Raw genomic sequence first — 16,264 nt, 5'->3', positions numbered from 1 at the left:
CTGCGTTTTGATATAGCTGGACTGACGAAATGACCAGCTGCAAGCGGAGAGCACTGGCCATTTTATACTCTCTCTCTCTCTCTCTCTCTCTCTCTCTCTCTCTCTCTCTCTCTCTCTCTCTCTCTCTCGCAGTTGTTACGGGAGTGTGTGCAACTTTGGCTCGGACGCTGTGTGCCACAATCAACCTGACCTTAAAACAATTCGTGAATTAATAACCGGACTAATCTAGAATTCTTCTCTTCCTGTCAGACTGGTGCTGCAAAACATCTCTATAATAATAATAATAATAATAATAATAATAATAATAATAATAATAATAATAATAATTAAAAAAATATATTGACCGCGCTATTGGGGATGTGCGAGTTGGAAACAAACATTAAAAATAACGCAACATTTTAAGTTCTGATGAGCATCACCTGTGTGGCGAGTTTACCTGAATAAGATCGCAGCGGTGAACGGATTCATTTGCAGCAACAGTTACCTAAACGGGCAACATCTCATCCGGCTGGCAGACGTGTCTGGTTTTCTTGAGGAATAAAAAACGGGGTTTTAATTCACGTTACGCCAAAACGACTCTTGTAAGACGGATGGAGCCCACTTTTTGCAGTGTGGAGTCTTGGTTTTGTTCCGAGGCTCCATGTCTGTGAGGCGGAAAGGGGGCGGGGATGGGATATTCAGATGAGCCGGAGTGACAGCTCCACTTTCCCCCAATGCTCCGTGTGTCTGAAACTCCACTGGCTCCTTCCCTCCGAACTCCTCACTTCATAGTGCTGCGTACTAAAAACATCGGACGCTAGGGGATCAAGACGCATGCCACATTGCCTCTATGTGGGCACTTTAACAGATCTTTCGGGTTTTTCCCAGTAAGGGGGCTGTGGAGGGAGGACTTTTTTTTATTTTCATTGTCTGATGACTGTTTGCACGGCCGATTATTGAGTTGATTGTTTATTATTTTTGGCTGCCCGTGATCGCCGCCTTGCGCGTTTTTTCCTCCTTTATTTGGAATCGGCGACCTATCCCGCGCGCACTAATGTCCTATCCTCAGGGTTACCTATACCAGCCCCCGGGCTCTCTGGCTCTTTATTCGTGTCCGGCTTACGGGGCCTCGGCTCTGGCCGCCCCGCGGAATGAAGACTTGGCGAGGTCGTCCTCTGGCTCAGCCTTCAGTCCTTACCCTGGATCGGCTGCTTTCTCCGCCTCGGCTGGTGCTGGCTTCTCCAGTCCACTGTCATACTCGACGGATCCAACCACGGGATTCCCATCCTACATGGTAAACATATATAACGTGTTCATCTATGATTCTGTATGATAAGGCTGCAAAGCAAAGGTGGACGGCGAGTTAAAGTCGTTAAACGCGCAAAAAACGATAAGCTGTCTTCGCGATTACATCGGCGCAGGTTTCCACTGTTTTTGTGATGGTCCACTCATCAGTAAGTGGTTGCGGAACTTTCTCATAGACGGTTGCTGTGTGTATATCTGGTGGCCTAGTCGTCGGGTTCTTCCTAAATCCTCGACCTCTTTTGGTTTTTAAGCATGAGCTGCAAATTGTAACGGCTTGACCAACGCTTAACACTCACTGCGCAGCTAATTATGTGAAACAGAACACCAACTAAGATATATATTTTTTTAATTTTATTTGAGCCTTTAGCCTCCGAGCAGTTAATTTGTGTGCCGTAGAAAATGAATAATAACACAAGCTATTACTCTTTTCTTCTGCGGCAGTCATTAAAATCACCGGGGGATGAAGTTTGCTGGAAATGATTCGGATGTTTGAATAAACGGAATTTTAATATGAAAAGCGTGACTCGCGATGCTAATGTCACAGGGCACTTCAAGCTTTTTAGGAAAAAGGTGCATATCAAGTGATTTGCTAATGGGATTTGTAATGCTGCAAAGGGAAGATATGTTAACACATTGGGCTGCAGCGACAAAACAAAACACACACAAAATAAGCAGCCGCTGAAAGCAAATGAGGGAGTTAATAGGCGATTACGGAAAATTGAAATTTCCTTTTTTATTATATGAATTGCTGTATTAACAGTAGCCTGTTATTAGTTAATCCGATAACGATCTCAGCCGTTGGTTAACCATTAGTTGGTGCTTTTTCAGCGGCCTGTTTTTACGCACCGTGTGCTTCCTGCCCTTGCTTGCATTTACAGTGTTTTCTTTTTTCCTCAATATAATGAGGACATTTGACAAATTACCAAAATGGCAAAATGTAATTTATTGACCGTTTATTTTTAATAATACACTGCAAGTCATTAATCAAAGTGATAAGATCTGCCAGTGAATTTGCACTGCCCCCTTTCTCACATATTCCGACAGGTTTAGGAAAAACAAATGACTACACTGCTAATATAATTGTAATACATGTTTTCTTGCTTTGAAATGTTTTCAAATATGTAAAGTTGTTTTGCAAATTAGTCACAAGCCACATCCATGTCACGTGGAATGAAATAAACCCACCGCTGGGAAACACACCGTGACTTTTTTCCACCAACTTTTTCCCCAGAGCTCTCCATATGACGCGCACCCGTCGGGCATGGCCGGGGCATTGAGTTACCACCCGTACGGGAGTCCGGGGTACCCCTACCAACTCAACGACCCGGCGTACCGCAAAAACGCCACCAGGGACGCCACGGCCACCCTGAAGGCCTGGCTGCAGGAGCACAGGAAGAACCCGTACCCGACGAAGGGGGAGAAGATCATGCTGGCCATTATCACCAAGATGACCCTGACGCAGGTCTCCACCTGGTTCGCCAACGCCAGGCGGAGGCTCAAGAAGGAGAACAAGATGACGTGGGCGCCCAGGAATAAGAGCGAAGACGAGGACGAGGAGGACGGGGACGGGGAGAGGAAAGACGTGGAGCGCTCCGAGAAAAACCTGGAGAACAGCGAGGCTTCAGCGGATGATGAAGGTGGGGGAAATCTGGCGGCCGAGCCAATGATCCATTTAACAATTCGGGGGCTTAGAGGAAGGGGAGGGGTGGATGCCCCTTATATTTACTGCTCAGCTTATTAACTTCAATAATACCGGCCTAAGATATCAAGGATGAGTAATTAATAAATCATGAAACAGATGTCCAAATAAGCTGATTTGAATATGTTTATTTATATATACATACTTTATTATTTTGTGTATATATATATATACAATTTTTTATTTTTTTATTTTTTTTTAAATGGAAACCAGGTTGTTTGACCTGATGTTAAGGCGAAAGTTGTATTTCCTTCAACATGATTAATGGCAGGTCACTGGCGAAGAAGACACTCAACAGCAATGTTATTGTTATTATCGTGGTATCACTTGTGTACAATTATGGAAATAAGGGAATTATTATTGTTATCGAATACAATGCTTTCAATTGCAACCCACTATTTAGTCCGATATGAATAATTAATATGGTGCTTATTAAAGCCTGGTTGCGTTGAATGCACATGGACATGGAATATGGGCTACTATAAGTTTTCAGATACTTTTATTTATTCATTAGAAATTCTCAACTTATTTTTTGTTTTAGAATATGACAGCTCATTAATAATTAATCCGTTTCTCGTCCTTCCTTTGAGTGTTAGGTTTTCCTGTAACCATGTCTTTATTTATTTATTTATTTACTTATTTTTAAATTGTTTTTCTTGTCTCAGGCATCAGCTTGCACGTCGACACTCTGACGGACCACTCGTGCTCAGCGGAGTCCGACGGGGAGAAGGTCAGCTGTCGCGTGGGGGAGCTGGACTCGGACCGGGCCGGCGACAAATGCGACGAGGACCAGAACCACGACCCTCGGGCTCAGCTCTCGCCCATATCCGTCACGTCGTCGCCTCTATCGGGAGTAGAAGCGCCACTTCTCGGTCACCACCATCACCACCACCACCTCCATCATCTCCACAATCTCCACAGCCAGCGCGAGGATTTGGCCCGGAGCCTCGTCAACAGCAACAGTCATACCAACAAAGCGTCCTCCTGCCTTGACAGCAGACCTTCTTCGAGGGCGCCTCAGAACCCTCCGATCAAGCCCAAATTATGGTCGCTGGCGGAAATTGCTACCTCGGACCAAAAGCAGCAGCAACAGCAAACGGGGCAGCCCGGGCAACCAAATTGCCCCTCCTCCAGCGGTGGCCTCCTCACCCCCCCCACGTCTTCCACCACCTCCCCGGCTGCCAGCTCCCCCTCCCTCTACCCGGCCCCCTCCATCCTCGGAAGACCTATTTATTACACTTCTCCCTTTTATAGCAATTACACAAACTATGGCAACTTCAGCCCCCTGCAGGGCCAAGGGATCCTGCGGTACACTAATTCATCTGGAGTGAGTCTGGCTGCCGCCGCCGCCGCCGCCGCCGCTGCCGCTGCTGCTGCTGCTGCGAACGAGGGTCTCAGCGCGTCTCACCAGACTCTGGAGGCGAGCGCGCACCCCAAACACAGGCCAGACTCGCCCCTCGTTAAAAATAACCCAAACCAGATTGTTGGTGTCGAGCAGCAGCAGCCTTTCAGACACGCACATTTAGAAGCAAAGAAAGGTACGTAATGATTCACGACGCGATTTACAACGAAACGAGAAACATTTTAAAAAAAATTATTTAAATCCGGTGTTGCGGGGAGGGAAGATGCTGCTTGGCGGGCGGAAGTTTAAAAAAAAAAAAAAAAAAAAACGAGTTCACTTGTTTGCAATGCAAATCAACTGGTTTTCTTTGTGTCACTTTCATGTCTAGTAGTCAAACCATGTGATGACCTGGCTGTTTCAAGAATCAAGACTATTTTTGAATTATTATTATTTATTTATTTTCCAAGGGAGCATGCATGAAACACAAGTGGCATCATCTGACACTGTCGGCAGATCACTTGTTTTACAATTAATACGATTTTAGGACCGGCTGACTTATTAAGATGCATATTTTACGCAAACGAACGTGTTGGCACATCATTCATTTTCAGCGAAGTGCGCATTTTTACCGGAATAATCGATTAATAGTTGTTCTCCGTTATTATAGGGGAACAATACGCGCGTGTCGGTCTGCCATTGAATCATTAAGCGTCGCGTTAGAAAGCAGTAAAAGCGTTGTAGTGCGATAAGGAAAGCTTACTGCAACACACACGGACTATATGTCAGAATAAGAAGGGCAGGCCTCAAACAGCAGCCTCACCACGCGCACTCGCGCGGTAAGGCGCGCGCACACACGCAGTGGCAGCCTGCGAATCCAGAAAGTGGAGAAATGTTGCCATATCTTTGACCAGGAATTGTATTTTTTTTAATATTTCCTCTGATGTGTGTGCGCGCGCGCGTGTGTGTGCGCGCGCGCGGGAGGAGGGCGCGTCTTTTGGTTGGATATTTAATTACACAGGGTCAGCCAAACGCAAATAAATCAGTTAGTTTGCTCTGAGCATTTCACCGTGCAACTTTACATCTTCAAATGTCGCTCGAGTTGGCGGTTACTTTCTTTGCGCACGTTCAAAGCTTTGCCTACATGCCGCTGGATAGTCGGGTTTTCTTTCTTTTACACCGGTAATTAGGCAATGGGGATTTCAATAAGCACTTGCAGTGTCGAGCTATTTTGTTTCGAGCCATGCTGCGAGAACTTTGTGTTTCCTGGGGTTTGTGCAAGGGGAGTCGAGCGTGTGGGTGTGGGATGTTTTATTTCCATGCTCTGCAGGTAGGTGTCACAATTGCTTTGACTATAAAGCGAGTAAGGACACCACCTTTTGGCCCCACGTTTTAACCCCATAACCTCTACTTCAAACCGGATCAGTGCCACCACATAGTCGGAACGAAAGCTGCTACCACCTCCTCAGCTCCACTCCAGCTGAGACCCTCTCCACAGCACCTGTTTGTCACATTGTTATTGTATTATTTCAACTGTTTTCTGAGGCATTGTGGATACATTTTCATGTGCCGGTTTGAATAGAGATCTCCCATTATATGTGATTTACATGTGATTTCTCAGGTTCCTATAGTTTGCTTATTTGCCACGGTATATTGTTTTAATACATATTCACGTGTGGAAAACATGATTTGGCCTTTCTGTGAAACCACGTTTGTAAAAGGAGGTGTCTTGGGACGCAAAGCGGACAGGACTGAAGTGATCTTGAGGACTTCAAAGTGGAATAGCCTACATTTGATATTTATTTTTTTAAATGATGGCGAAATGATGCCTATAATTTATGCAAGTTGTATTGCAAAAAGTGGGAAACATTGTCTGTTTGTTTTGTGTGTATATACATATATATATATATATATATATATATATATATATATATATATATATATATATATATATATTTGAGACACATTTGGGAAAAAGATACACAATCTTGTTATCAGGAGTACTTTTACTAATTTATATCTTTGAATGTAAATGCAATTAAACGCGCTGGTATAGATGTACCGGCGGGTTATGATATCCATTATTAAACTGTTTTCCCAACTATAACATAAATCTCGGGGAGTCATTCTTTTATTTACAACAGACCTGCGTTTAGCATTGAGGCATTTTTCTATTTACCCCGCTCATTGCTCTTTTTATTTTGTCAGTCAAACGCAGATGGGAAATGCTTGATGAATCTCGCTTTTCATAAACATTATGAGTTTTCACAGATTGCACAATCCATTCTCTCTAAATGGACCATCATTTTCTTTTAGGGCCCCATTCTGGTCCGAGGATCTCCCTCGGCCACATATTCAAGACCTTGATTGGGATAAACGACGTACTTATTTCATTTTTTTTCTAACCCCTTTCCCCTCTCCCCTCGTGTTGCCACACATTTATTTTTCAGTGTGATTAATATTGCCGTGGGACGCATCGGGCATTATGGGCTCCCAGCGGGGCCCTCCCTGGAGCTTTTTAGCTCTGGTGCAGGATGGGTCAGCCCTGCCTGCTTCATTACGGCACGGCATTGAGCAATCCATAAAAGTCTATCTAAGCATCTGCCAGCTCCAATGGGCTGTGTGATGGGCCCTAATCGGACAGGCTTTCCTGTGCTTTTCATCATGGCTTGGTTATTACAGCGGCTTTAGGACACAGCTAATTAAACAATTTAGGGGGAAAAAAGCTTAGGTCTTTAGGCATTAATTCTGTTAGTATTATTATTATTACTATTATTACATTTTTAGATGCCATTTCTTTTTTCTAACCAGTTTTTTATGATTGAGAAAAATGTAATTTCATTATATTGTCACACACACTGGCCTTGTAGAGTGTGAAAGAGTCAAAGATCAAATATATAATATTCCCATCCTCCAAGCGGAGGCCTCCATCATCGCTCCCAGCCAGACTAAAAGCTAATCCTTCATTTTCCAGTTGAATTTGAGCTTGAGTGTTGTCCAACTCTCAAGGGACTCCCTTTCACCTTGGTTTTCCTCCTCCTTCTATATCCCCCCCTGTCGTATCCAAGGAAGTAATATTTGGCTGCCACCAGGCATGTAGTGGAGGGTAAACCCACCCAAACTCAGTTAACCCACCTTTCAGGCTGACAGGAGTCTTTGTGACATAAATGCATGGTTTATTTTTTGCAGTGGATAATGCCACGTTGTCAGAAATGTTGTTTTAAGGAGGAAAAAAATGACTTGGAAATTATTGTTTTGTTGTTCTTGTTCGTCTCCTTTTGATCAACACTGCTTGATACTGATGTGTATACCTTCCTTCTTATTTACCTTTACTTCACAGGCAGCCACATATAGAAGTCATGCACACTATCGCCCCTGGCCACCTTCTTCTTCTTCTTCATCCCAAACACTTTCATTAGAAGTTGATTTATTGAAAAACATGCTCTTTTCTCAGGTGGGTCCCCCCGGGGCTTCGGCACTGTTGTCAAATAGCACCAGAGGCACTCTCCAAAGCACACAGAGGCCTCTCTCTCTCTCGCACTTGCACTCTCTCTCTCTCTCTCTCTCTCTATCCCTCCCTCCCTCCCTCCCTCGCTTTCCCTCACCCGCTGCTGCACCCTCCAAATGTCAACATTTGTTCTCAATAAAAAGAGTTATTGTTTCTGTTAAAAGAAATTGCTCAGCAACCGGTCGCCTTTGAACGCATGAAAAGAAACTTCCACCCCACCTCTTTGTTTGATTGAGAGCAATGGCAGGTGAAAATGGGAGCAAGGCGTCCATTGCACATGACAAACCTCAAGCTGTGAAGCCCGTTATGAAACGATTGTGAATTTATGCCACAATTAGTCACAATTGTGCTGCAGCATTTCCGTCCCCTTTGAAGGGCCCACTCTGTGCCTCACATTCGTTTAACTATTAGCAGAAGGAACCGGGTCGCCCTTGACACTCCAGATATTGATCCTCAAGGGCAAAACAGACAATTTACTGTATTGGCCAAGTTTACTGAGTGGAAGGCCTGGCTTAAACAATTTAAACATTGTGGTGTTCTTTAATTCCATGCGTCGCATCTCAAATACAGTCATAATCCTATAATATAGCTTACTAAAGAGGGCGTGTTCATCCATGCTAAGGACTAGTTGTCATTGCAAGCTAAATTGATGATATCGCAGGGCTCATAGGCTCCGTGTGAGTGTAGAATAGAGAGCAAGTGGACTCATTCCCCCTTATCGTTGATCAAATAAGCAGCTCGTATATGCAGATAATTCATGAGCTCTTTGTATCCTTTATCCTCCCATCAACCCTTTCTCCTCCAAAATGCTTCAGACATTAATCTCTGACGCACACCTGTGCGCGGCTCCAAGAGGAAGTTAATGACGCTAAAGTTTTATTAGGATTTAGTGTGTTTTGCAAACAGATCTTGATGTAGTTAATGGAGCGGGATGGTAAATTAGAGCAGTAGGAATTGATGCATTTGCAACAGATACCAATACTTTAGCAGAGCAACAGACAGACACTGACATTCAACTTGCATATCCTTTGACAGTCTGTGTGATTAGATTTCTTACTTATGTCTCCCGTGTGCATGGGCAGTCACACGCTGGAATGATAAACCCTTTTTCTAATCTGGAGGATGCAATTCATGTGCAAGCCATTGAAAGAAAATTCAGCAAAAACGTTCGTCTGGGATTCGACCCACCAGAAATTGCTGTTATCCAGCTGAAATCCAAATATGTAAACTTGGCTTTAATAGGGATTGTAGAACTAATAATACAAGCAACAATTCCACTTATCCAATAGCACATTTGTAATACTTTATTAGATACAGAGGGTACACATGTGAGCGTTATGAAAAGCATTGTACCCTTTGATTGAACCTTTCTTTAATTCCACCCATGTCACTCGTACGTCTTCCGTGGTAAATCCACCCATTAATGCCCGACCATAAATACTGCCGATGTTCAGACGTAACCGCATGTAGCACTTCTAATATTCAGGGGAGAGTGAGAGACGAAAGAGCGCAGCGTACAAATCAGGTACAGGTGTGTTTAATAACGTACATCAAAGTGGACGGGGGACTTTAAAAACGAGTCCGGGGTCCTGTCCTCTCGTAAAGGTGTCAGGTGAAATGTTCACTACTCGGAATGATCAAGGGGAGTAAGCTGTGCAGGACTTTGACACACAAACACGCATGCACGCATACACACACTGGCCCTCGCATGCTTCTCACTCCCTACCATACACACACACACACACACACACACACACGCTCTCAGACTGAGAGACGCTAATGCTTGTCCACGCGGCAGTCTAAACAAGGCCATTAGGGAACTCTGACTTCCACTCCTAATTGACGGTTAGGTTTAATGCCTGTGGTGAGTAAACACTTCAGTGTAGCGGACTGCACCTTCGTTCTGTTAATCAGGAAAAAAGCTGGAAGCCCGCGTTGGAGGCGGCTCTGAAAACTCCTGTAAAGGTGAAGGTAAAGGTGAGGCACCAAATACATGCAATGTCTTTGTGTGTATGCACGTGTATGTGTGTGTTTGTGTGTGTGCTTTCAGCACTTATTATACACAAGTATGCAAACACATGATACAACATAGGTGTTAGTTTTTGCAAGTGTACTTAGGAACTCTGTCTTTGTGGTAAAGTTGTGCTATTAGTGTTGTTGAGGCAAGTGTAACACAAATAAAATACAGCATGTTATTACACACAATCAATATGTCATCATACAATTATACATCCTCCATGATTTACACAAATACATCTTAAGACGTTCCTCTCTCTTTCCAGTAAATCATGAGCTCTGTGCAGGTCTTTGAATGTCATGACAAAGGCCACAAAACGGCTTCTGTACAGTTTGAATTGAACTATGCTTTGGACGCGAGTCAGGTCTAAAAAGTATAACATAAAAATAGATTATAAAATATATATTACAATTGCAATAAAAAGGAGGCACGTTTCACAATCAGAAGGTTAAGTCCAGTGGGACAAAAAGTAAGAAGTAAAAGGTTGCAACTGTTATATTATGTCACAAACACATAACAACACATACAGTACAGTGACACACTCAACAATAAAACGCAGCTTTCATCAAGCAGACAATGGAAGCTGTCCGCTGAAACAGACATGGAAGACTCACACTGACACTGCATCGACAATATAGTGCAGTGTTTAACTACAAAATCTGTGTGGTCCAAAATATATAAAGGAACACAGTGACAGAAGTTCAAGTGAATCATGACGTTAATTCATTTGACTGAGTGATTTAATTATCCTGTACAGTAAATAAGTAATAACCATGTGTAATGTTAATGAAAAATATGACATCTAAATAGAATTGAATGAAAAGACTTCCATCCTGCAACACGCTGGAAACTGCTTAATGCTGAAACTATTGTATGTGTATTGCAGTGCTTTTGCGAGATTGACTCCAAACCCCTGATGTGCTTTCAACCCAAGTGACTGTATATTGTTCACTTTTATTCATACGAGCAATCTTACTGCATATTTGTGTGGGTGTGTGTGTGTCTGTGTGTGTGTGAAGGTGTTTATGCGATTATTGCCCTGTGCTCTATATATCCGCAGCATGCGATTGCTTCTCAACACGTTGTGATATGCGTCTTAGTGCAGTTAACACTCAGTTAAATCTCCGTCCTGAATTGCGAACTGTCAGCTCTTTGAGATCAGCGAGTCCAACAAGTGGATGAGGCAGACATGAGAAAACGTTGGTTTTTCTCCTCCTGTCTGTCTGAAGTGTTTTATAAATGAGCTCAACCTGTCTCCGCAGAAGCTTTTTTTTTTTTCCCCCATCACGCACTCTGCGAGACATATCGGGGAAGTGGTTCATGTTAAATAGTATCTGTCAGACTTGTCGGCTAATTAAATGAAGCTTTGCTTTAAGCATACACTTTAGTGTCATGACTTTTCACTTGATTCTGCAGCTTTCAACCTAAGCTACTTTCAGTGAGTAATGGGATAGCGTGCAAATCAAACTGCATTAAATATGAATGCATTGAAGAAAAGCTGTGACCCAAGATGCTCGTTTAATGAAAATAACCCAGAAGACATGCCTTGAGGCGCAGTTCAAGGCACTATATATTATCTGCCAAAATGTTCATTTTCATAATACTCTTTAAACATGTTGCATCACTTCAAATTATATATCGATGCAATAAATCAAAGGCAGCTGAGGAAGCCTCTTGGGTGAGTTGGGGAAATCTTTAAGACCAAAGAGAAAGTCTAGTTGCTTTGACTGATATGACCTGGATAACAGACAAGCAGGATGCATTTTATTCATTCATTCCAACATGTTCGATTTTCTCCTGTTAAATGCGTAATTCAGAGCATGCCCATTGCCTCTGCATGGCTCTCAATATGGACGGTTGAGCTGGTGACAACCAGCTAATAGTGCTAATAGCAAAGACAGTGCAAATAATGGCTGACACACCGGCTGAATGAGGTTAACTTGAGAAGGAACCGGAAGTTGAGCGCTGTACCAGGACAATACCATGGATCAGCACTATCAGCCGTAACAGCAGCATGAAGCTGAATCCCTACTTGGTTCATTAGTCAGTACCTTGAAGCTCCATGTGAGGATTTTGAGTCATCTTTCAAATTTTTTTACGCCAGGTGCACACGGCAATGGTATGGTTACATTTGAGAAAGATTGTGATTAAGGTATGGTTAGGTGTCTGCAACTAATGCACTTGTTTGAGTTTAGGGCGTGTTAAGGCAACAAAAAAACAGTTGCACAATTAAGAAAAACACTGTCATGGAAAAAGATGTGTTACTTTCTCATCCACCACCTTCACCACCACACCCTTTCCCCACACCTGTACTTCCTGCTTTGGTATTGGACATTGGCACTGGCCATAAATGTTGAGGTGCAGGAACTAACTTAATTCCTAAAGCAATATCATGATATTTTGAATGAAAGGAATGTTTGCAAATAAGGTAGGTTTTATTTTAAGAAAGATGATGATGAATTCATACTTCATGCCAATTGACAAAATATGAATTAATGCAAATGACAAAAGAAGCAAAACAAAGCTTGAAAAACAATAAAGGTAACCCATAAACTTAACCTGAGCTGGTCAAATTTGAAAATGTTTATTTGCAGATGCACTTGATTTTCTAATTTCTCAAATACTGGAATTATCAGCTCCTCGTGTTACAGTCTCCATTCATTTTTTTTAATTTTTTTATTTTAGTTGGAGGGTAGACTGCAAGATGTCTCCTCCAACAACACTCCACACCTTTTCTTCAGTTTCCCACAATACAAACAGCAGTGACATGGCGTGGTAGTTGTGGGTGAGTGTTTTACCTCTTGGCACCTCGTATGTCAGCCAAGGGAATATTTGAACAAAAGTAGTAAGGTAAGGCGAGGCAAGGCAAGTTTATTTGTATAGCAGGGTCCAATAACAAAGCAGCTCAAAGAGCTTGAAATCATTAACCTACCTCCAGCAATATTTTTCTTCTCCTCCTCATTTACTTTCAGGAATATTAGTAAAGTCGTCCTTTTCTATTACTGTATATTCAAAACCTGAGTTTCACAATGCAAAACCTTTCTCTTTGCTTTGACTGTACAAACCAGCAATAGACCTTTTCACAAAAACAGTCTCATGAATCTCAACAGGGGCTCTGGTGTTAAACAATGCTCTGCCTTCTGGCAAAACATGGATTTAGTCAATCAAATTAAGTTTCAGTCACTTCAGACCGTAAAGAACAGCATTCTTAACATCTCTCGCCTGCTAAAATTGCTAAGTCACTACACAATGCTGTGATGACATTAGTAGGCACACATGGCATGTCACAATGATGCTAGCTTAGGCCCTCGAGTGTGATGCGTCATCCTGTGAAAACCAGGAACATTTTTTTTTGTAAATGAATAAAGTTAGTCTAAAACTGACATTTGGAAAAAAAAAACAAGAAAACATGTTTGATGCAAAATAATGTGAGGCATACTGATCCCACTGTTAATTCTTCCTCCGGGTGTCTCATGTATCAGGTATCCTCAGCTTTTCGCTTTCGGAGTTCCTGCAGCTTTTAGAAATGCTTCTGTGGTTTTAAAGCAGCAAGGTTACCAAGACATTTGTTAAAGTGGAGACATAAGAACCAGCAGGGCTAACATCCAATCCCATACCATTCAGATAATCTTAGAGCCTGACATTATTGTGATAATATTCCATCAGTGGGTTACTCTCTCCATTGGTGTAGCAAGTTTGTTCCTTTTATTGCCATTGTTTAAAATGTATGTTTTGGAAGGTCAAACCCAAAGTTCCTCTGTGTGTCTCCATCACAACCTTTGTGAAATCGAATCTTCAAGCCATAGTCACTACCGCCACACCCCAATAATGCCTTCCTTCCTCCTTTTCCCTTCTAGTCCTCCTCTGTCCTAAATAGGGGTTTTCCCCAAGAGGTGGATTGGGGGTGAACTGCTCTTTGCCAAGCCCCTGTCTCTCTTTCTCTCAGTCTCTCTCAACACTGGTGTCTCTCTCTCTCTCTCTCTCTCTCTCTCTCTCTCTCTCTCTCTCTCTCTCTCTCTCTGAGGACAATTCTCTTCCGACTCCCAACCCACCCAGGAATATTAGTCTTATTGCATTTAATCACTGAATCCTAGTGCCGAAAATATTTCAATTCATTAAAGGCACTCAGATATTCAGGCCAGCTGCTTCCTGGCGACTGGCTAAAGACAAGGTGGAGACAGACAGGCTGTGTGTGTGTTTCTCTCTCTCTCTCTCTCTCTCTCTCTCTCTCTCTCTCTCTCTCTCTCTCTCTCTGTGGAGACAGGGCAACCCAATCCTCAGCCATGCCCTGGCTGTGCTCAGCACAATTCGGCGACAGCTATACCTAATCACACAACACAGAGGTGGTTCTGCTTATACTCTGTGATTGTGTGTGTATGTGTGTGTGTGTGTGTGTTTGAGGTGAAGGAGCGTGTGTAGACGGTTGCAGTCTGTGTACACATACAACTGTGCATGCATGTGTATACGTGTATATGTGTATACGCACGCACACAGCTTTGCAAGGCTTTTTTTTTTAGGAGAGACTGTTGATCCTTCCACAAGCAAGCGAAGCGGCTTACATCTTTCTGTTACAGAGGATTGGAGGTGCATTCTAATACAATTACGCTGACGGAAAAAAAAAAGTGCTTGTATAGGAAGAAGGAGGCGCTGTGGCAACATCGGCGGCTGAAGCCGAACAAAGGCCCTTCAGCGGCGACATATAGACAAAGATGGAAATGAGTGGAACAAGGCGATTGTTGCAGGCAACAGGGCTGGGGTTTGGAGTGGACATGTGCAATTCGGTGTCCATGACAAAACAAATTGGACTTCGTTTTATGTGTTTTGTTGCTCATTTTTAGAGAGAAGACGCCTTCCTTCCGAGCAAGCACGCGTGTGAGGCGAGTCGAGTGCGTGTGCCGTTGAGTGTTTTCCTGCGCATGCTGGTGAGAAAAACAATGTGTCCATGTGTCTACGCGCATTTCTGTGTGTGCTTGTGCTCCTCTTTATGTCAGTCTGCGCGTGAGCAAAATGCATTTGCCCATGTGGCTGTGTGTGTGTGTGTGTGTGTGTGTGTGCGTGCGTGTGTGTGTTTTATGCAGAATATACTCCAAAGACCAGATGGCTGCAGAGTGGCTTCGGAATCAATATTTAAGTGGAAAACATACCAACAATGCATCTGCATGTGTTTGCTGTACCCCTGTGATAAAATATTGACTCTCTGGTTTTTGCAAGAATTATCGGCTGTGGTCAAAAATAGGATCTGCGGCTTACAGGGCCTGTAGCTGCTTTGTGGAAGCGGTGATGACGGCGACACATTCGTGTCAAACGTGGATGTAGACAGGCAGCGTGGATGTTTGTCATGAAATACTGCCACCAACAGCAGATGTCAAAATGTGTTGCTGGCAGTTGCTGTTACTTCTGTTTGAATGAACAGAAGTCGAAAGAGAGGGAGAGGGAGAGAAGAAGAAAGATGCCTCACTCGACTGTTCTGATGCTGAATCCAAAAAGTGCTTTTAAAATGTCCGACTAAGCACGGTGCAGAATTCTAATGAGTTATACCGCTAGAGGACTGAAAGCTAAAATCCCTTCTTCCTACAGCATTGTCTAATTTCTTACATTGTATTATTGGGAATAATAATAATAATAATACATTTTTGTTGCACTTTTCAAATCTGATGCTACAAAATAGTGTACAAAACAAAAATGAAGCAAAACTAAACAATACAATAAATATTATAGCAAAACATGTCAATAACATTATAATAACAACAACAACAACATCGGTATAACAGTAAAACAAGGTTATATACATATATTTGTATATACACTATATATATATATATATATATATATATATACATGTACACAAACCACATGATTTTTTGGGTAAAAAGCATGCATTTTTTTGTTTGTTTAGTTTATTTTTTATCCCATTCAGCAATTTTACATACCACAAAATTGAAATGCAGCATATACGTTACCCAGGCAATACATCAACATTGTACTCACATCTGCCATGCATGAAGCACTACCAGAACCTGCGTACGCAAGACAGTTATGACAAACTGCTCATAACCTCATGTCAGCGTTGATTTGCAGGTCCTGTGTCAGTAAAGTAAGTTATAGTCAACTTGATGAAAATCTCAGGCCAACTGTTGATTGACAGGCAGCTGTGCAGCAACCACGTACATTCGAAGAGCAACGTTTTGTACAAGATGAGAAAGTAAAAGTAGAGGAGTATAAACTTTTACAACCAAACTGGTTGTAAAATAAAAGCTAACCTCACAGCATGGCTGTACATTTTCACATCTCACAACACCACAAATGCGACATTCCTTTGAGAAAACACTTTGCAGTTGACGGTATCTCCGCTGGAATCCAATCCGACGGCTCTCCTCGTCTTCGCGAAGAGTGAAACCGTACCATCTTTTATTTTGA

The 16,264-nt window shown here is 42.7% G+C and overlaps 1 protein-coding gene across 1 annotated transcript; it reads left to right on the top strand.

Annotated features, from left to right (window-relative positions):
• The first annotated feature begins 733 nt into the window (after positions 1–733).
• irx2a (iroquois homeobox 2a) lies at positions 734–6,220 on the top strand. The gene is made up of 3 exons (XM_084026204.1): positions 734–1,273; positions 2,516–2,921; positions 3,649–6,220. Exons 1-3 carry the CDS (start codon positions 1,034–1,036, stop codon positions 4,527–4,529), a joined length of 1,527 nt encoding a protein of 508 aa, XP_083882330.1. The 5' UTR covers positions 734–1,033; the 3' UTR covers positions 4,530–6,220.
• The last annotated feature ends 10,044 nt before the right edge of the window (positions 6,221–16,264 follow it).

This window comes from Eutrigla gurnardus, assembly GCF_963514095.1.
Source record: "Eutrigla gurnardus genome assembly, chromosome: 14".
Classification (NCBI taxonomy): Eukaryota; Metazoa; Chordata; class Actinopteri; order Perciformes; family Triglidae; genus Eutrigla; species Eutrigla gurnardus.
This window is presented reverse-complemented; position numbering and strand designations above follow the sequence as displayed.

Bases quoted from the DNA above. Each gene is read 5' to 3' on its own strand.
- irx2a (XM_084026204.1), top strand. From the start codon at position 1,034: ATGTCCTATCCTCAGGGTTACCTATACCAGCCCCCGGGCTCTCTGGCT. The intron at 1,274-2,515 runs GTAAACATATAT...CTTTTTCCCCAG, and splicing joins CGGGATTCCCATCCTACATG to AGCTCTCCATATGACGCGCA. The intron at 2,922-3,648 runs GTGGGGGAAATC...TTCTTGTCTCAG, and splicing joins GGCTTCAGCGGATGATGAAG to GCATCAGCTTGCACGTCGAC.